We start from the raw sequence: 21,493 nt of genomic DNA on the forward strand, positions 1-21,493 counted from the left end.
ACATGTGTAAACACGATCAAAGTCCAAACCCCGGTATTCCTTGTCACGACTCCAGGAAAGCTCGGGCTTGGGCCATTGAAGGAATATTGAAAACTTAATTGATAGCTTATCAAGTACTTACCGCATAAACCCTCCAAGGTGGCTGGCGGGGCTGTTGACTCCACAAGATTGACGCACTGACTCCCGTGGCTTCCAATTACCTACTCTCCCCCCCCATGAATAAATGTCGAAAGTATAATTTCGCAAAGGATCTTACCAGGGCTTGAACCAATCAACTTATAAGGATTCAGCTTTGAAAATTATCTTTGAGCCAGGATTTAGTCTATACAGTGGAGTTGACAGGGCTTTGAGCCATTCAGAAACCACCGCTCTATGATTTATGGGCCTAAACTGGGTCCGACATTTATTCATGGGGGGGGGAGAGTAGTAAAGAGATATTAATTACAATAATTATAGCTCTAGCGTAATTACGAGTTTCATGCACCGACCAGGTGAGAAATAGAGATTAGGCGTTGTTGGCAGCCTGGCGCGCCACTCGGTCGAGTTTATGCGGTAATTACGTCGAACCTTTTAGATTAAAAACGAAGATTGCAATACTACGAATAGTTACCCGAGGGAAAAGACGGCCTTGGTAATAAAGATGATCTTTAACTTAGAAACATAAAAATAAAAAGAGTAAACATAGTATTTGAGTACGCTGATTATTATTGGCCGCACGATCAATGATAGCCGACGTAGAGATTTCGCATCTGGTATATAAAAGAGACGTAAAGCTCTTCTGGCACCTGCACCGAACACCATTCATCATCATCCTCTTCTTCCTTTATAAGCTTTGTTTCCTCTCATCAACTTATTACTTAATCATAAACACGATGCTACAATCGAAGTCTATCCTCGCGACTTTGCTCGCCTTGGGCCTTTTCTTCAATGGAGCTCAAGCCATGTTGGACTTCGAGTTCCTCAAAAGACAAATGGTCGTTGGTTATGCATCAGTTCCCAGAGTAAGTTTCACTTGATTTATGTAGTATGAGCTTATACTTATTACGCGAATTACAGGAGCTGGCTGTTTGGATCAACGAAAGAAACTTTCCATATCCAGAGCATCCCTCAAGGGAATTGGGAGAAGGCTTTTCTCTAGGTAAGTCAATCTATATAGACCGTCATCTCTTACGCGGAGTTAATAATATGAATAGTGAACGACCCCGGTAAATTGCAGAGAGTCGGTAGAGAAGAGGATTGGTATTGTGTAGTAAAAGGGAGTAAGAGAAGGATCAGACGCGCCGGAAAACTCTACATCCCGAACACTTACACAAGTCAAGAAACGGGTGAGGAAATAGACTTATGGAAAGCAAACGAACACGATATCATGACGTACTCTGTGACGTTCAAAAGTTTGAAAGAACCTTTTGACGCGTTTCGCTTCGCATGGGCGCCAAGCTCAAACGACAGGCTGCAAATGCTTATTCCAAAAAGAACGATACAATCCATCGATATGAAGCTGTGGGCCCAATGCTTTGAAACATTAGCTGAGCTAAGGGCATTCTCGAGCGAAATCGTCCCATGGTTCGATCCAAAAAAGTGGAAAATTGTAGGAGTCAGTTGAGCGGAGGATCAATTTAAATAGCAAGTATTACTTTAAGTGGTGCAATCAGGAGGGGGACGATAAGGAAGAGGGGGATAATAAGGGAGTTTGGGAGTTAATAGACCGGTGCATTTCTTTATTCAAGTAGCGTAACTAAGAGGGAGTGGCTTGTTCAATTCAATAGACTTCAACCGATCCATCGATTTCATTCATGCTATTCATTCGTCCTTGCTACTTAACTGTCCTTGTCTGTCTGCCTATCTGGCTGTTGTTTTGGTTTAGCGAGTTGGCGAGTTTCTGTTTTGATGGAGTGAGGGGGGTGGGGTGGACGGGAAGGGTGCTTTCAAATTACATTTTCGCCGGGGTGGGGAGGGGGGCGCTGATTTATTGATTTGTTTAGTACTAGGTTTATTTTATAGAGAGGGTTATTTATTTAAAGCGCATTTCTGGCCGTCGCTGGAGGGGAGGGTATGGAATGGAATTGGATTCGCTTACGTTGAAGATACGAGGAAGTCGGCACCATCAAGGCCGGTACACTTTCATCAAAACACCTGTTAAACAGCAACGATGAATAAAAACCTAAAAACATAAAAAAACAAAACATAGAAAAAAAGCATTCACATACTCGAGGAATGTAGCTTTACAAACGTGTATCATAGTTATAAAGATGCATCTATTCTGTCGGTACAATATCGACCCGACGTAGTTGGGAGGGAACTGTTCGGCTATCTCAGGCACGGAGCATGCTTCGTTTAGCGTGGCATAGCCGCAAGGGGCCCCCAACTTCCTTGCAAGTACTCTTTCTTATATAGCGAGTGCACGTGATTCCTTCTAATCGTATAGAAGAAATCAGCTCCCCTGAGCCTTGGGGAGCAGACAGAAATCAAGTACCATTTCTACCCATTGTTTTGCAATTGCAAGAAGCTACGTGCGCTGCACGCTAGTTGATACGAACGTTCGCTACCGGCGATCCAACATATTCATTGCAAGGCAAAACATTGCGATGGGGTGAAAATGTAGCTAAAAACTATCCCAAGTGATCAAGTTTCACCTGTCCGCTGATGAATATTAACCAGCCAGGTCACGTAACATCCCGGCTGCCGCAAATGCATATACTTCGAGCCTATCTATATTATAATTCTTTCTTCCTCGTCTTTCTTTCATGCTACGTAGCACTATGAATAGTTAGCCAAGGGTAAATCTCGACTGAGGATATTAAAGATCATCGTCAAGATAAAAATAAACCGATGAATATACGTAGTACTACCTCCTAGGCGTGATAACTAGCGCCTCGGGGCTAGGAAACCAGGGTGTTTATAAAGTGGGGTTTTGAGCTTTTGAGCCACCTCCAGGGCGGTAATTATTGAGGCTGTACTGTGGTACTGATCCATGCGCTGATTATTATTAGTAGCCGCACGATTATTTATAGCCGAGGTGGAAATTTCGAATACGATTGAAAGAAGGAGTTATATAGTTCTTCTTGCACCTGCATCAAGATCAACTCATCATTCTCTTCTCGTACCCATCAGTCTCTTCTTGTCCCAGCCTTTTTTTTTTTTTTTTCCTTGGTCAATTCGCATTATCCACGATGCTCCAATCGAAGCCGATCTTCGCAGTCTTGCTAGCCGTGAGCTTCCTCTTCGGTGAAGCTCATGGACTTCCCGGAACCTTTTTCCTGCGAGGCAAAGCCATTGGCTATGCAAGCGTCTCCGCAGTAAGTTTCCCCTTGGACTTTACATAATACAAGCTTATACTAATTACGCGAATCGACAGGAGCTGGGCGAGCGCATCAATAGAGAAGGCAACAGACTTCTCCTAGAGCGATCACCACAAGATGCTACATTGGGACCTGGCTTCTACTTGTGTGAGTTAATTTCCCCATCGAATCGTCATCTGCGACGCGGGGCTAATCGGATTGCAAATAGTAAACGATCTTAACCGCTTGCCGCATGTAGATGGGAACTGGTATTGTGCTGTCAGAGCGTCGAGGCGGAGGTTGAAAAAGATCAACAAAGTCTACATCCCGGAATCTTGGACAAATCCCCAAACGAATATGTTAGCTCGACTGTGGGGCCAAGGCGAGCGCACCATTATGGATTATATCGTCAAAATGGGATTGGTGAAAGAGCCTGCCGAAGCGCTGCGCTTCTCGTGGGTTCAGGGTATGTCACGACAGATGCAGATGCTGATTCCATCGAGTGTTTTTGTGCATGACAATTCATTGGATTTACGAGCCAAATGCGATGTGGAAAGAGAGTTTGTGAAAGGCTATGGGGGAAAACCTGTTAATTGGCAGGATGAGGATTATTATGATATTAAAGGAGATAGTGGAACAGAGCCGGCTCAACGGAATCAGTGAGTTGGCGAGTTGGCGAGTTTCTCTTTTGCTGAGGGCTTTTGAGTGACGGTTTGGAGGGGGGAGGGGGGGATTAGATTTGCTCAAATATTGGGTAATGATTTTATTTAATTATTGGAATACTTCTTTAGAGCGGCTATTCGTCTAGAGCGGATTTTCTCGCCGTTGCTAAAAGAAATGACATTGGATTCGCTTACGATAAAGATGCTTCTTCATTGGCCCTCCAAGTCGAATACAATCGTGCAATCTCTGACTAAGGGAATTGATTATCAATCTTCTCTTGGTCGGTATATTTCTCCACCGAATACCTTCCGATATAAATCTCAAAGTAGGTGGCCGCATACGTGCCTTAATCGGCCACTGAGGGGAGTTAGCAGGGTTGACGGCAACAGATTCCCAACCTGCGTTTTCCGAAAAACACCTATTAATAAAACCATCCACTTCTGTCTTAAGGTACCCCTCTGTGCACCCTTAATACCACTAATACTTATAAAAAGGTCTCCCCCATGCCGATACGCTCTTAAGAATAGGGAAGTCTCTAAAAAAAAAAGCAGAAAAACTTACAGAGACGTGACACCTTTCTATCAAGCCTTAACAGGATTTTCTGCTTTTTCTCCCTTTTCCCCACCGTCCAAAAATAGTTAGCAGCACCATTTTCCCCTCCCGAAGATCTGCTTCTTTTCTCGAAAATCAATAAGAACACTCAGCTTTTGAAATCTCGGATAAAAAACCCGGGTAAAAAGTAAAAGATGTTCAAAACCATTATCAATATTATCAAAACGTTTGTGTTTATACTCACAGGAGAACGCGGACTACAACCTTCAATGCCTTGAAAGGCTGTCGGTATGTTACAGGATAAAGACCTTTGATTAGATTGGTCTGTATTACAGCGCTACTCTCCCAGAGCTATGAGTCCTCAGCAGCGATCGATTGCTTGCAAGTCATTTTTCCCCACCCGCCATCCCGGGCCACACTTCACGTATTCAGAATGGCCCTGATGAGATCATGAGGAGCGTCAGGCTTCTTTGAGCCTAGCTCAATTTGTCGCCAGCTGGCTTCTTAAGCAAGCTAGGTAACCGGTACACAGAAGCTTGCTAGCCAGCTCTCATCACATCCATCCAAGCTCAAGGGCGCCTGTCAGCCAAAACCCATACGTGCGCACCTTTCTCTCCTTCTTCCAAGCAATCGAGTCTGAAGATGAACCGGATTTCTTTGAATTTTCACGATGAATTGATCTGCATCCCTCTTTGAGATACTTCGGTTCTGGGGCTCTCCGTGAGCGAGCGGATTAACCGACCTAGCGAGGATGCGCTTTCGCGACTTGACGACAACCGCGAGGACTCGGCCTACGCCTTTTTGAAAGCAGGGGTGTATGATTCATTCGCAAGCCGCAGCTGACTAGATGCAAGTATAGAACCTGCTCCAGGGCCTGAAACGAGACCTGGGGCTAGCTTCCGGCGCTGGGAAACTGCAGGTGATAATAGTAGTCGGCGGTACCGGTAGTAGGTATTGATTTTCGTCGGGCGGGGTATCCACAGCGCAATGCTTAGACCTATCAAACCTTTCGGAAGGTACGGCGACGTGCCAAGTAGAGACATTATGTGATGGATGGATGGGTGTATGAGTGAATATTGGAGCTAGGCGAATCGACTCGATTCCTCCCAATATGAGGTGTGAACCTCATCAGTTCCACCACCTCAAGTCATCAAACTTCCACCACAGACATTTTTGCAAGCCCACCTACCTTCCCTTTTTTTTTTTCTTTTTTTTTTCCCAGGTTAGTTTCGTTAGTTAGTTTGTGCCCTCGACTCTCAAAAGCCAAGGTGCGTGCGTAGCTGAGGGCGAAGCTTGGCCTTGATTTTCTACCACCGGTAGTTCTCTCTCTCAGAGCTAGGTAGCTAGCTAGCAGCTGGCTTACCTATTCAAAGCGAACAGGTAGCTTATTTTGGACCAGCGAAGCAGCTAGGTAAGGTAGCCAGATCAGCGAAAAAAAAAAAAAAAAAAAAAAAAAAAAAAAAAAAAAAACCCTTGGCACGCTCAAGCTCAAGCTCAGCCCAAAGCGTCCCTCCCAAATATAGAGAGCCGCTCTCGATATTGAGTTTCCCTTTGCTTTGCTGTGATCAGATATTTATAACCTGAGAAACGGTAGAATAGAGTGCTATCTACTGTACCTATCGAATCGAGAGCAGAGAGCACGTCACGTCAAGGAGAGGCTTTTCTCTGTGTGAGATAGCCTCGTCCTCCTGATCAACGCGGGATCGCAAACAAACTCCCTATGAATCTCCTTTTTTTTTTTTTTTTTTTTTTTTCAAACGCATTTCCATAATACGATACGCCGAGTTTTTCTTCTCGCCTGCTCTGTCGAATGCGTGCGGCCTCGATCCGTACAAGTACAAAGATCGTTTTTCGTATCCATCGTCAAGCCACAAAACCCCACAGCCGCATGTCCCCATCTCCAGCCAGTATATCCACCAAACGCTCCCTTAAAAAGCGCAATCAACACCCACCCTCCTTCTCCATCCCATCCCATCTCACCTCTCCCATCCCATCTCTCCCATCCCTCTCCTCCCCCTCCAACCACCCAACCCAACCCCACACCACGCCCACTCCCCCTCCCTACAAACCCCAATCAGCGCCGCAGTCTTCGAAAACAAAACAAAGCAAAGCAGAGCAAAGCAAAGCAAAGCAAAGCAGAGCAAAGCCCGAACCCACCTGTAAGAGCAACCCCTCCGTCTCTGTATCCATCTCTACTCCCTACTCTCAACCCTCTCCCCTCCACCCCTACCCTCTTTACCGCAAAAGACATCCACATCCACACCCACATCCACATCCACATCCACACCCAAAGCTTCGTATGCCCGCCGCAACGGTCGTGCAAGCACGATACAGGTACAGGTAGAAGATCAATGCCTTCCTAAAGAGAGGTACTTGCAAGGGACGTGGGACATGATGCTGTGTTTTCTTTTTTTTTTTTTTTTTTGCTTGCGGCCCCCTCCTCCCCCTCTCTCCCCCTCTCCCCCTTTGCTTGCTTGCTTGCTTGCTTGCTTGTTTGCTTGTTTGCTTGTTTGCTTGTTTGCTTGTTTCGCTGGTGTGTGTGGGTGGGTGGTGGTGGTGTGTGGTGGTGGTCGATTACGCGACGATCGGGTTATATATATATACCTATAGGTAGGTATATATATAAGGTATGTAGATGTATAGGTGCAGACAGCATCGAGAATTGGAGAATTGGAGCGTGGCATGGCATAGGATGGCAGCAGAGCATAGCATAGCGAGCATAGCGAGCATAGCATAGCGAGAATTTACAGATCAAAACAGATCGAGGGAAGGTATACATCACTATGCGGATCACCTGGACCTCGTCTTATTAACTCACTTCACAAACCGGCGCCGTGTGTGATTGTCACCTTTTTCCCGCGGCGGGTTGCCAATCTTCTTCTAAAACCATTTCTTTATATTTTGATTTTTGATTTTTTTATATTCTATTTCTGTTTTTACTTCTGCATATCGCCCACGTGCACCGCCACGGCACTGCTCATCTCCACGCTCCGCGTCATGTAGATGCCGTCGCTCCCTCGCGCCAGGACCTTTCGGATGTCCTCGTTGGGCGCCGCACCCCCCGCCTCGACGCTGACCATCACCTTCCCCGCCGACGGGCAGCTGCTGGAGGACTGGGACGAGGCGCCGCACCGGTCCTTCATCTCCACGAAGCTGCAGCGCGAGGATGAGGAGCGGTCCGACTTCTCGTGGTAGCCCTTCGGCGGGGTCTGGTGGTGGTACGTGTGGGCCTCCATGCAGTGGGTGCGGACGCGCGTGCCTTCCGACTCGCCAAAGTGCATCTTGAGCGAGGGGAAGTAGTACTCGAGCAGCGACCGGCAGGCGGGCAGGCAGGCGCAGATGATGCCGATGCTCTGCTCGAGATGTGAGTACACGACGAGGGGTGCCGAGTCCCCTACACGGTTTTCAACACCCGTCAGCAAAAGCAAAAGCAAAAGCAAAAGCAAAAGCAAAATCGTTGGGGGGAGGAGGAGGGGGCTACTGACAAGACAAGTCTTTTGATGTGGACATTTTGATTAGTGAAGGCAGACGCATGAAACTGCATACCAAGGCTAGGGAGCCGACGCAGAACATTATCATTAGATTGGCCTTCTTTTGCCACACGAGGTTGAGCTTCCAGACTGTGGGGATGGGCAACGCGATGATCAGGAAGCTATGGATGATGGCGAAGACGGCCGCTAGAACACGAGGAGGTCAGTACTTGTGCGACGTAGCGATAGCCGAATTGAGCAAAGGAGCTTGACCATGTCTCGGAATCAAGTCCCGAGACGGGAGGGAGGAGGACAGCATATGGATGGGTTTCCCCTTAGGCTTGCTTACCGGCTTCGAGGCAGGGGTATTGGGAAATGCACTTGACCGGCCTCTCTTTATACCTCCAGTTGGTCCAGAAGCCGCTGATGGGAATCTGTGTGCTGTCAATTCTCTCTGATGCTGTGAGGAAGGGAAAAGGCTTGCCGCTTACGCATTGGAAGATCAGGGCGACCAGAATGGAGAAGTTCGACAGCACGATGAGCAGCCCAACCATGTAGATGGCCCGGCGCAACTTCCGGTCGGGGAAGATGCGGAGGAAGAAGAGAAGAAGCGCCATCTTGGTGAGGGTGATGGCAATCATGTAGAAGATCGTGGCCGCGTATAAGTGCTTCAAGCCGTTGACAATCTGACTTCCTTCCAGCCAGTACTGGTTCTGTCCAAAGCCCTCCCCGACCAGCCCCAGAGAGATTGCCATATCGATGTAATAGGCGGCTGCCGCTGCGAGGATCATCCAGTCGTCCGCCCCCAGCCCGACGGCGAGGCGGATCCGCGCCGTCACACGCCCCAGGAGGAACAGCAGCGTCAGGGCCGGCACGATACAGCTGGCCCTCAGCACATCCATCAGGCGCGACTTGTCGCTCGTGATGCCGCAGGAGACGGCGGCATATTTCTGGAGCTGGAACAGTTCGGGGAAGGTATCGCACGCGGCGTAGGAGCACGACAGCACGGATGCGCGCAGCTCGGTATTCGCGCAGACGCAGGTGGTGTTCGCCGCCGAGTTGCAGTATTTGGGTATCAGAGTCGTGAGGCAAGGCACCTGGGGACAGACACGTTTAGCGGGAGCTCTCTGCTTGACGCGTCGGCTGCGGGAGAGAGGAACGAGGGAAGAACAAGACGACTGACAGAGCAATTGGGCGCCGCAACTACACCATCCCTATCGAACAGAAGTCCTTTGACCAACCCTTCACTCCCCAGACACGCCACCAGGAGGGACAGCAGATATAGGACTCGCATCTCCTCCGGACCGCTGCTGGCGATGGAATTACAACTAGGTACGCGACGAGGAGGAGGAGGAGGAGGAGGAGGAGGAGGAGGAGGAGGAGGAGGAGGAGGATGACGATGACGACGATAAAGAAAAGATGTAGCGACGAGGTCCAGAAGGAATGAATGGACAGTCGACGGCTGGGAGGCAGAAGCAGAAGCAGAAGCAACGAGATGCCAGCCTGGGGAAACAAACCTACTTGAACTCGGCCGTTCGCGTGGCAGCCATGTCCAGGCCAGGACCAGGGGGGCATCGTAGATAGCAGTTGGTCGGAGCGGACGGGATGACCCACTGTTATGGCGAAAGCGAGAAGCTGAGTTGAGCGCGACCGTCTGAATTCCTGGGTTTCAACATCTGCTCTCGGCATTGCGGGAATTGCTTCAGTGACCAAGTGCAGACAGATGCTACGCCCGTCCACTTTTTCTCCTCCAGAAATACTACGGGACGGATATACTCGTACGTCTCCTGTACGGTCGTACGACGGCCGGTGATCTCGATGGGTCCCGATGCCGGCACCAACCTCAGTGTTGGTGTTTGTTTTCTTTTCGATCAGCTACGCGAATTTACTCGAGATCTCTGTCTCTCTGTCTCCTCTGTCTCTCTCCCCAGTCTCCAGTCTCCAGTCTCCAGTCTCCAGTCTCCAGTCTCCAGTCTCCAGTCTCCTGTATCCTGTCCCCAGTCTCCTGTATCCTGTCCCCAGTCCCCAGTCTCCTGTCTCCTGTCTCCTGTCTCCTGTCTCCTCTCTTGAACTTTCTAAAAAAAAACCCCGATATTCCAAACTGCCAATTAATCTCCATCCACCTGCGACCTAGATGCCTGTCTGTATGGATAGAGTTCAAGCCTTCCGCGCACCCCCATTCAAGCATCTGTGGAAGTAGGTAGGTACAGTACCGGTACCTCGTAGAGTAGTACTACCGGTACGGACGTACGGAGTATCGGTATAAACAGAACGCCAATCACCAGACCCTTTCACCAGACCCTTTCCCCCACCATCCATCCCCCCATCCCCCCCCATCCCCCCCATCCCCCCCTATCGACCATCCCTCGCCACTCGCTGCCGCTGCCACTGCCGCTGCCACTGCCCACAATCCAGAATCCATTACGATATTCCTTTCTACAGGCCCTTCTTCCTCTCGATCTATCTTCTGCGGGCCCCAGGAGACGTGGCACTCCAGACGCCGCTGTCAGAAGTACGCATGCACGCACGCACCTCTTGGGAATGGATATGGGCCGCCATCACAGACCACTTCCTCTACTTCCTCCCAGACATCCCCCACCCGAAAAAAAAAAACCCTCCACTATAGTCGGGACTCCACTCCTCCAAGTGGTAGTAGTCGTAGTCGTAGTAGTAGTAGTGGTATAGTAGTAGAAGTCGTAGTTATAGTACCGGTAGCTTTGCTGACTCGCTTGGAGCCCTGTGAAACAAACCGGCCCACGGAGCTGGAAACGGGGATGGTTTACTTTTAGCACTTGGGAAGGCTGGGGGAGGGGGGGGGGGGGGGTAGCGCGGTCAACCCCGATTTCTCTTGCCTGCCACAATACGGAGAGTAAGTACGGTAGGTTGCGGTGCGCGGGCGAGACTCCTCTGTCGACTCTCGCGTCGAGAAAGGGAGGGCTTGCGGCTCTATCACCATCACCATCACCATCACCATCACCAGAGAGGAAGAGAGACAGAAGAACACCCGTCGCCATCTCCACCCCTCGACGCGTAGCTGAGGAGGTCTTTAGGTCCTCCCCTCCCCCTCCCCTCCACCCCCCCCCCCCCCCCCCCCCCAGAACAGCTCCTAATGCCCGTTCCTTCGGTACTGGCAGACAGACGACGGAGAGATAAAACGAGCACCGGCTATTACCGACCGGCACCGCTGGAAATAGAAGAAGGTGGTGTGTGGACCGTTAGAAGCCGCCAAATAAAGGCCCCTTTTTTTTACTTGAGACCTCCGCGACGAACGGAGTTACTTTGTATAGAGATCAGAACGGGTCTTTCTTGCCCCATCTGCTGCGGTCGCGGGGACGCGAGCGGTGCCAAAAAAAGCCAAAAAATTGCTACCTGCCTGCCTGCTTGCCTGTCTGTCTGCCTGCCCGCTCATTCGATGAAAAGATGAGAGAATAATGATTCAAGACGCCGCCGCCGCCGCCGTTGCTCGCTTAATTCCAAGGTGGTAACCAACAACTAGGGATCATCACTGAATGTTTTTTCTCTCAATCTCTCTCTCTCTCTCTCTTTCTTTTCTTTTTCCTCCCCAACCAAATCAACCAGTTAACTAGGTAGATACTCACCGCCCTCCTCCCCCCCCCCCCGAGATCCCCTATCTCCACGCCCCTCTCCCCCCCCGCCCCGACCCGCCCTCTCTCCTCCTCATCTAATTAATTCATCTTACCCATTTCATTCCATTCTCCTCTATGACACCGGTCTTGCACCAACCCAACCGATACGCTTTGATTTCCTCCAGATAGAGTACCTACGTGACCTACGTGACCTACGTGAAAGTGAAAGTGAAAAAAAAAAATGAAAGGACGCCCGCCCGCCCGCTCGCTCGCTCGTCCTGAGTCGAGTTTATCCATCCATCCGTCGTCGTCATGCATCCCATTTCATCCCATCTCATCCCTTATCGCTGCCCGCCCGCCCGCCCGTCCATGTGCCCTGGCCTGGCCTGGCTCGCAGGTTGGGGGGACGAAGGGGGGGAGGAAAGGGGGGACGAAGGGGGGGGAAACGTGGGATCTAGTACCGGTAGTATCTATCGCTCTGAACCATCCAAAGGAAAAAAAAAAAAAAAAAAATCATGCGCCGCCAATCCCAACCGCTGGGAAATCGTCGATGGAAGATCGATCATGCTCCCGCGCCGCGCAACGCAAGCAGGGGCGATGCATCCATTCATTGCGACAGACGTCGTTTGTTTGCAATGCCTTCTTGGGGGGGGAAGGTTTTTTTTTTTTTTTTTTTTTTTTTTTTTTTTTCGGGACGCGAGATGGGGGATTTCGGGATGGTGGGTTGGGTCGCTTTGTCGCTTTTTCGTAGGGAGATGGATGCTGTGGTTTGATGGAGGGAGAGGCCTGGATTCAATGCTGGTTTTGCTTTAGGGGAAGGGGGGGGCACGGGCATGGGCAGCGGCGGATAGATGGATGGATGGATGGATGGATGGATGGAGAGATAAGTAGATAAGTAGATAGATAGATAGATAGATAGATAGATAGATACCTAGATAGATAGATAGATACCTAGATAGATGTACTGTTAATTATAGCTCGCTTCCAGAGTTGCTTGCTTATCTATCGATCTATCTACCGGTACCCGCACGTCTTGCTTGCGTGCACCTCCTTCCGGATATGGAAAAGTCCACCGGGGAGCGCCAATGCACGCGTGTAGACTAGCGCCGCCCTCTGAACCAGCTTGGATTTCTCATCGCTCCGTCCGTTCCGAGCCAGAGTTCCGAGAGCGCTACGGTCGACGGAGTGGTGATACCTTTCGCAACAACGAGACGAGAGACCAACTCGAGTCTTCCCTTTTTTTTTTTTTTTCTTTTCCCCGAAGCCAGAGCGAACAGCCTCGGCATGTCAACATACCAACCAACATGCGCGTGTCCTGCGCTGACGAAAGCCAGACGGTCGCGGCGCCGGCCGTCACGTCGGAGTTGGGACGTACTCCGTACTGACCCTGCATAAGGGTACCAACCGTTTTCCCCCTTCCGTCCACGGCAGCACCCCAACCGAGCGAGCGGTACGGTAGGTACTATAGTACTATAGTACTACGTACTACGTACGTAGTAGCTGGGAGTCCCAAACTCTGTTCTTTTTTTATATTTATCCTTTTCCCCCTCCCTCTCCTCTGCGTGGCATTGAAAAATCCACGGCCGGGGGCTACCGTACGTACCACCAGGTATCCGTATGCCCGAGGGGGGTAAAATTAGAAAAAAGCGAAGCCGAGCAGGAGGCCCTCTCCTGAAAAATGTCAAATGTCAAATGTCAAATGTCAAATGTCAAAGGTCAAATGTCAAATGTCAAATGTCAAATGTAAATATAGACATAGACAGCTCCAGACCCATCCCATCGGATCGGATGCTGTGCGTTCGTGCTTGTATCATCTTATCCTGCTGCCTGTTCCGTGTGGGTACGCAAGACCGACAGGCCGGAAGTCGCAAGATGTACTGGTTAGTATATCTCTGACATCAGGCGGCGCCTCCTGCAGAACGGGGATACGGCTCTGCGCCATCTACGGTACCGGTATGTATCCGTCTCTCGATTTCTCGGCTCGCTATTAGTAGTCGCGTGCGTAGCTTGCTTAGCCACTACTAAAGCTTTTGTTGGTACAGTACGGAGTCGTGACCCGCATTTCTTGATCTCAGGGTCCGGCACACCAGGCCGCGACGGGCTCCGGAAACTGCCAAATGAGTTTAAGCAAATGCAAAAGCAGAGGCAGAGGCAGAGGCAAAAGCAGAGGCAGAGGCAAAGGCAAAGGCAAAACAAAAGTATGGTTCGCCGCAGCCCTGCATAAGGAAAAAAAAAAGAGTAGACCGTCAACAAACCAGGAAGACCCTTCCCCTCCTCCTCCGCATACTCGCCCAGACGCAGGGCCGGCTTAAACGATAACGTGGGGTAGGTAGCTCGACGTATCTTCTACTGTACCGTACCGTACTGTACTGTACTAAGTAGTAGTGTAGTATCTTATCCTCTCGCACCCTCTCAACCCTCTCAACCCTCCCACTCCGTCCCGCCCCAAGGAACCCAGCCAGCCAGCTAGCTAGCTAGCCAGCTGCCTTCCCACAACGACCGACTGCTGCGATCACTAACTGTACATACATACATACATACATACATACATACATACATACAACGTCTCTCTTCCAACCTCCCCAGGCTCCGTCCGCAGAAGCATGGTCACGGAACCAAAAAGACACAAAGAAAGAAAACCTAATTAATGAAATGGAAGAAAAAGAAAAAAGAAAAGAAAAAAGAAAAAGAAAAGAGAACAAACAGATCGAAAAGGCTTGTTCGCAGCCCGCTCGCTAACCATGTTTCTCTTTTTTCTTTTTTTCTTCTTCTTCTCTTCTTTTCCCCTTCTCCCGCCTCCTAAATATACCTACCTAGTACTACCTACATACGTACATGCGGACGAGCTTCGAGAAGAAGAAAGAAAGAAAAAAACCCGGCTTCTTCTGTTCTGACGCTGTAGGTAGGTACATACATAGTACAGTAGTACGTAAATGTAAATGTAGATGTGGATGTAGATCCCCCCCCCCGTCCTCCTCTTACAACCTCGGTCGACGTCCCGCCTGGGATGCGTCCCGTCGCGGATTGATGAACACGGGTTTCACACGTCGCTTTCTCAGCGATAAAATTTTTGGGGGGGAGGGAAATCAATCCATTGGTCCATTGGGGGGCAAAGATCATCATCATCATCATCGGAACCTTTTTTATTTCTTTTTGCGTAAAAAAATTTATGAAAAAAAAATATTATTATTACTACGTATGTGTTCTTTGTCTTTTTCTTTTTCTTTTTTTGCTTTTTTTTCCCCGGCTGAGCTACGGTAGCTGATCAGCCCATTCTGTCGGTCGGTCGAATGCTTGTTCCCGCACTTCGTATCTCTCTTTAGCCTCGGGTGGGTGGGGTGGATGGGGGAAGGGGGTTCGTTCTAAAACTCCCCGCTGCGCGACAGAGCTAGCTGGTGTGGTGTGGAATGGAATGGAATCACACGCATGCGTGACCTAAGTAAGTACCGGTAGTAGGTAGTAGGACTTGGAGGTGGCAAATCCGGATCCAAATATAGTACCGTACCGTAGTAGCTGAGGTGGTGTAGCTGTAGCTGTAGCTGTCCTGAAACAAGCCTCTTATGCTACCGTACTTATCAGAAGCAAGATGGGGTCGGTCGGTCGGTCGGTCGCTTTCACCGGTGACTGAGTGGGTAAAAAAAGAACCAGTCTAGGGAACTCCGGAGCCCGGGTTGTTGATGTCGTGAGTACAGCAAGGTTTTGGACGTGTTGGGTTATTATGGTGGCGATGGGTTTCTCTCTTTGAAGTCCTTTTTTTTCTTTTTTCTTTTTTCTTTTTTCTTTTTTCTTTTTTCTTTTTTCTTTTTTCTTTTTTCTTTTTTCTTTTTTCTTTTTTCTTTTTTCTTTTTTCTTTTTTCTTTTTTCTTTTTTCTTTTTTCTTTTTTCTTTTTTCTTTTTTCTTTTTTCTTTTTTCTTTTTTCTTTTTTCTTTTTCTTTTTTCAGCAAGGCGAGCGAGCTCTTTCAGGGTAAACAAACATACAAGGCTCCTCTTACCAGCGCTAAGCGGCCGGTGTCTTGATTCCAACGTCCACAGCCTAGCAGATAATGTTCTCGACTATATGAAGAACGATAAAAAAACATAACATAACTCTAGCCTCCTGGTTACCGTACTACGTCCTTTTCTCCCTATCTGTGATTCTTCGCTTTCTCTTTCTTCTTCTTGATAACATCACCTTTGAAGCTCCTGATTCTGGATTCTGACTGCACTCAAGAAAAACATGGACGTGTTACGCGACATCACGTCTTTTAACAGGAAGACTCTCTTATAGTACGACGTGCGATGCTAAAGTTCTGATGCTCCTCCTCTATGATCCTATGCTATTTATTGACTGCAGCCCTCGTTATTGCTACGTCGTCGTCGTCGCACTTCCGCGTGTATTGTTGCTGTCGGGTAGAGAGGGGGAGCTCGAGAGACAATACTTACTAGACGAATAAACGAAGAAACGAAGAAATGAATAAATACTTACCCCGCCGTACGATTGTCAGACGGTTATTCCCACCTATCGATTCGGGCCGTGCCAGATGTGTGCCTCCGCCAGCAGAGCTAGCTATCCTTACCGAGCGCAGTTCCCTCGCCTTACTCTAATAGAAGAAAAAAAAGAGAAAAAAAAGAGAAAAAAAAAAAAAGATAATGCGCTGTTACCACGTTAATAACCCCTCACTTAATCAACATCTACACCCCGCCACCGACACAGCATATTTTGCTTCTTTAGGCAGATCCTGGCGATGAGCGTACAGCCAAGATGCACCACGCGCCTTGGCTGGCATTGCAATACAGTAGCATCCAGAGGAGTATCGACAACAGAAAGAAGGACGACGTCACGGTGTGTCTTTGGCTTGCGGCAGGGTGCGGGTTTGACTAGGCGGTACGCTAAGAGCCGGAAAGGATAGCTAGAAAGGCTGGCCGCATAGCTCCTGTCTGAGTGGAAGAGGGATCAGAGGATCTTGATTGAGCTGCAGGCCGTATTGGGATATGTTTGCATGTACCGGTATCTTGGGTATGTATTGGGTAACGACGTGATCGTAGCTTGCGATGCTGGGAGTTGTACTTGAAGGGTTGGTTGGCGGGGTCCGCTTTAGCAGACAATAACATATATATATATATATATATATATAGCACGGAATCCTCCTTGCACCGCAACACTGCTAGCCTCTGCATTGAGCAATATTAATTTACGATCGATTATAGAGCAGCGACGGGAATCATCCAACTTCCAACGCAGCATCCAACCCCTTTCAGACGAAGACGAAGACGAAAAAGAAGACGAAGAAGAAGACGAAGACGGAAAAGAAAGACGAAAAAGAAAGACGAAGACGAAAAAAGAAAAGACCATCGCGAAAGAGCCGCTCCAAAGTACTGCTGCCGCTAAGGAAAAGATCCCCAAACCCCGCCAGCTGCAAGCAGGGAAGGAACAAACGAAAGAAAACATGGCAAAAAAAAAAAAAGAAAAAAAAGAAAAAGAAGAAGAAGACAAAAACCCCCCCTTCTCTCTCCCCACCCCGTCATCATCGTTACCATCAAGCAAAGCAAAGCAAAGCAAAGCAAAAACACAGGCAAGAAAGCCAGAACCGCAAAGCCAGAAAGAAAGAAACGAGAAACGAGAAAAGGGAAAGAAAAAAAGAAATGTCCCCCCGCCAAGGAGATAGATCACCAGCAAGCAAGCAGCTTGCTTACTTACCTTACCTTACCTTACCTTACCTTACCGTACCGTACCGTACCGTACCGTACGAAGCTTTCCCGTATCGCCTTCCACTCCGGCTCGAGTGTACTCGCCACGCAGGGACGCGTGCATTCTCGTCTTTTTTTTTTTTTTTTTTTTTTTTTTTTTTTTTAGCTAGCTAGCTAGCTTATTCTGCAAGTAAGCGAGCGAGCGAGTAAGTAAGTAAGCGAGTAAGCAAGTAAGTAAGCGAGTAAGTAAGCGAGTAAGTAAGTAAAGCAGAATGTCTATACGCATCGCATCTACCTATATCAGCCGCATAATCCTAATCCTGCCTTTTTTTTTTACCCTTCCTTCGGCCTTTAGAATTCACCTCTCTCTGCCCCCCGCTTGAGGACTTACGCTGTCGAACCTGCGGTTAGGCTGGCTGGCTGGTTGGAGGGGGGGGGGGGGGAGGTTGATGGTAGTCCTGGTGCTGGTGCTAGTAGTAAGCTGGTGCTGTTGTTGTTGCTGCTGCTGCTGCTGCTGCAAGGAGAGTAGTGAGTGCCGCGGTGGAAGGAAGCGTGGAAGGGGGTGCGTTTGCGGTGTGTGTGTATGTATATATATTCTCTTCATCTTTCTTTGACTCTCTCCTTTCAGCCCTCTGTCTCATTTCTACAGAATAAAAAACGCGTTCACTTGCTCACTCACTCACTCACTCACTCATCCACTCACTCACCCAGCCAGTCACCTACTTATGTCTTTTTCCATCTTTTTAAGGGGAGGTAGGTGAGGGGGGTGAAATGAAGTGAATAGAGATTTCAAGAATGGAGAGGATAGGGTTTGGATTTGGATTTGGGTCAGGAACAACGTCGCCTATTGTCTGTTGTCTGTATTGATGAATGAGTAATGATCAATAATATCTGATATTTTATTTATATAACAAAGAAAATCCCGATAAAAGTATCGATAGCATACTACCTTGATTTACGAGACCGTTCATCTTTCATTATCATATAATTATCATATCCTCATATCCATACCTAGTTCATTACAAATACCTACCTACCTACCCACCTAACCATCTGCCGACCCTAAACGTGATGAGACAATAGCAGAATTAGGAATCCGGGTACATGTAATCAAAACATTCCCCTCGGCTGTGTCGCAGTATCATGACCACTTCCACTCGCATTCGCAACTCCCGTATCATGCTTTTCGTGGCCATGCCCTCCTGCTCCGACGAGGGGGAACTCACGGCCAGTGCTTCCGACTGCACCGGAAGAGCCTGTCACTCCCGAATGGCCCTGGGAGCTAGTGAGGCCGGATTGCCGATGGCCGGACTGTTGATGGCCGGTAGAAGATCCTGCAAGCGCCGAGGTGCCGTGAGCACCCGTGAGCCCCGATTGTTGATGACTGATCGAGTATTTGCTGGGATCATGATCATGGAGAAGGCCCCCATGGTCGGCCCCAGTTGTACCATCCCCAAAGCCCGGCTCGCCCGCAAATCCAGAAGAGCCTGCGACGCCACGGTTGCGATCGGCGCCATGGAGATGGTCACCGAGGTCCTTGCCGATCGGCTTGTCAGGTAGAGGAGTCTTGTTCGTCGACGTAGTAGCGTAGGGATCCTCCGAAGCAGCTGGCTTGCCCTGTTCGTGATGGAGTTCGTACAGTGCACCTGTACCCGCTGCACCCGCGGCACCACCGGCAGCGACGTTGCGGCCCGCGTGGGATTGTTGAGAGGCGTTGTGTTCACGCTCTTGGCGATCAAAGTCATCTTCCTCTTCTTTTGTGTACTTCTTGCTTTTGTCACGGTCTATTTTCATTAGCACATTTGCTCGAATCTCACGGTAGTTGGTATTCACTTACGCAAGAATGATAGGAAACCAGCCTTCTTTGTCTTCTCAGCATCCTTCTCGGCCTCCTCCGCCTCCTTCTCAGCCTTGTCGTAGTCTTTCTCGGCCTGCTTCTCAGCAGCCTTGTGGTCCTTTGCAGCTTGCTTCTCGGCATGCTTGTAATCTTTCTCAGCCTGCTTGAAGGCTTTGTGCTCCTTCTCAGCTTCTTTCTGAGCCTTCTTGAGATCTATCTCATGGCTGTGCCTGTCGGCTTCGTAAGCGCCTGCCCCAGCTCCGGCCGCGCCCCCAGCTACCGCAGCATCTCTGCCGTAATGATGATCCTTGGAATGATCGGTCGTTACCTCATTAGCTGAAGTGTGAGTGGTAAGGCCTGATTGGTTTGTCGAGGTTGTTGAGTGAGGAACCCCAGACTCAGCCCAGGTGCTTTGTTGATCGAGTTGCGTTGCAGCTGGATCCCTTGCTCCCCTCGAGCCATGCTGCTGAGTAGCCGCATAAGCAGCCGTACCGACTCCGCCAGCAACAGCAGCATCCCGACTATAGTGTTGTCCACTGGAGGTAGAAGTCTGCTCGTTACCTTTGGCAGCAGCATTCAGTGGTGTCACTCGAGGATCCAGAACGTTCTGGTAATCTTTCGAGTGGGGGCCAGCTGTGTGGGGTGCTGGGCCAGTAGAGGTAGCGCTCTGGTGAGAGACACCGGCTCCAGTATTCGAAGCACCGAGCCCGGATGAGACAGCGGATTTGGGAACGCCCGTTCGGGCAGTTGACGAGCCGAGTCCCGAAGTGTTGGTTACATTGCCATGATCTCCCTCACTGCGTAATTATCAATATCTATATCGGAGCTAATGAAGAGAACGACAACATACCGAGTTTCCTGTAGCGCTTTAGCACTGCCGGTGAGGCCTTCAGAAGCACGGTGGTGAGAATCTGCTTGCTCAGCACCACCTCCATGATTTGGCGAGTGCTTGATAGCATCTTCGTGGCCACTCAGACCACTCGGGTTGACGCGTGGATCAAGCAGGTTGGCTGCGTTTGTGGTATGTGGCTATGAGAATGTTAGCATCGCCCCAATCTCTCTTCGAAAAGAACACTCACCCCATGGGTAGATGATTGTGCAATGGATCCTTGGCCGAGTCCAGTCGGGCCAGCATGAGAATCATGGTGATGAACACCAGCGCCCACTGCACCAGCTGTTCCAAGGGCGGCAGTATCGCGGGTCGCATGATTTGGGCCAGTAATGCTTGGTTCCTGCCTGGAGCCATATCCAGTTCCTGAAGAGACTCCATGAGGATTGGTGGATTCGTGCGTGCGGATCGGCAGAGTGGAAGACGTTGTGTTTGAAGTTCCTGTGCCTGAACCAAGGCCGGAGCTTTGCCCCAGTCCTGGAGCTGCCGTCGAGGAGCCATGCCCTCCGGCCATCTCACGCTCCCGGTGGCTCGCAACACCAGAACCAAGAGCCCCTGCTCCTCCACCAGCTCCTCCCATTAAGGCAGCATCCCGTCCCAAGTGACTACCTGAAGTTTGGCTTGAGCCTGTTACGCTGGGTCCTGGAATTCGGGTAGTATCAGCCTCAAGGATCCATTCACCTGGAACGTGCATGGCTGGAGTCATCGTACCAGTTTGTGTGCTTGTAGTCGTCGCTGCTGAACCAGCATCGCTTCCTGTCAAGCCTGAGAGTGCGGATTGACCGATCGACCCATGTCCAGCTTGTGTTGTATTTGTGTTTGCGGACGAAGAACTCGTGTCTGGGCGAGTCAAGCCCGATGAAGCCGATTGTCCAATCGGTCCACTGCCAATCTGCGCATTGCCTAAGTTATTGTTCTGTGTTTGGGACTCGGTTGGGTACGATTGAGATTGGGAAGCGAGGTGGGAGGTCGGGATCGCGCTTGTGCCAGACGTTTGCTGGCTGCTTCCAAGACCGGCTGCTGCAATCGCGGCGCTCTTCGCATCCGGGTGTGGTTGACTTCCAGCGGTGGACAGAGGAGTGTTCCCATGCCCGGCGGTATGATTTCCCCCAATTCCGGTTGTTTGAGTTTCGGTTGTGTTGTCGAAGTGACTTCCCGCGCCTGTCACGCCTCCATGAGTACTCGACGGTTGACCCGTCTCGTCCTTGGCCTCCTTCTCTTCCTCTTTGGAACTGCCTAACCTAAAGCAATGGTCAGATACGATAGGTGTGTGTATGTGTGTATGTGTGTGTGTATGTGTATGTATAACGGATGGGTCTGGGAACCTACAGAAAGCTCTTGATTTTCTCCATGTTTGTTGGTTGGGTCGGGTATCACAGTTTGGAAGTGTGGAAGTTTGGTGGTCTGTCAGCTCTTGGGTCTCGTAGAAAACAGCGTGCAATATTCTTGTCAGAAACGGTAGCCGAAGAGCGAGAGGGAGTTGGGGGGTATGTGTATATATATATATATCTTATATAAGCTATATATCCTGTATATACTAGCTCAACAA

The 21,493-nt window shown here is 49.6% G+C and overlaps 4 protein-coding genes across 4 annotated transcripts; 2 read left to right on the plus strand and 2 right to left on the minus strand.

Moving 5' to 3' along the window:
* Positions 1-872: 872 nt before the first annotated feature.
* On the plus strand, positions 873-1,603 carry L3040_002573 (uncharacterized protein; the record flags this gene model as incomplete). Its single annotated transcript, XM_007290611.1, has 3 exons — positions 873-1,001; positions 1,057-1,138; positions 1,194-1,603. 3 exons carry the CDS (start codon positions 873-875, stop codon positions 1,601-1,603), a joined length of 621 nt encoding a protein of 206 aa, XP_007290673.1.
* Positions 1,604-3,170: 1,567 nt separating this feature from the next.
* L3040_002574 (uncharacterized protein) lies at positions 3,171-3,941 on the plus strand (the record flags this gene model as incomplete). Its single annotated transcript, XM_007290610.1, has 3 exons — positions 3,171-3,296; positions 3,356-3,446; positions 3,508-3,941. 3 exons carry the CDS (start codon positions 3,171-3,173, stop codon positions 3,939-3,941), a joined length of 651 nt encoding a protein of 216 aa, XP_007290672.1.
* A 3,488-nt stretch (positions 3,942-7,429) lies between these two features.
* L3040_002575 (uncharacterized protein) lies at positions 7,430-9,257 on the minus strand (the record flags this gene model as incomplete). Its single annotated transcript, XM_066155603.1, has 5 exons — positions 7,430-7,887; positions 7,979-8,170; positions 8,313-8,397; positions 8,455-9,060; positions 9,147-9,257. The coding sequence occupies 5 exons, from the start codon at positions 9,255-9,257 to the stop codon at positions 7,430-7,432; spliced, it is 1,452 nt and encodes a 483-aa protein (XP_066012586.1).
* Positions 9,258-18,328: 9,071 nt separating this feature from the next.
* Positions 18,329-21,296, minus strand: L3040_002576 (uncharacterized protein; the record flags this gene model as incomplete). The annotated part of the gene is made up of 6 exons (XM_066155604.1): positions 18,329-19,002; positions 19,056-19,852; positions 19,906-20,084; positions 20,135-20,586; positions 20,656-21,185; positions 21,274-21,296. 6 exons carry the CDS (start codon positions 21,294-21,296, stop codon positions 18,329-18,331), a joined length of 2,655 nt encoding a protein of 884 aa, XP_066012587.1.
* Positions 21,297-21,493: the final 197 nt, after the last annotated feature.

This window comes from Drepanopeziza brunnea, assembly GCF_022702325.1.
Source record: "Drepanopeziza brunnea f. sp. 'multigermtubi' strain 214-2 chromosome Unknown ctg3, whole genome shotgun sequence".
Classification (NCBI taxonomy): domain Eukaryota; kingdom Fungi; phylum Ascomycota; class Leotiomycetes; order Helotiales; family Drepanopezizaceae; genus Drepanopeziza; species Drepanopeziza brunnea.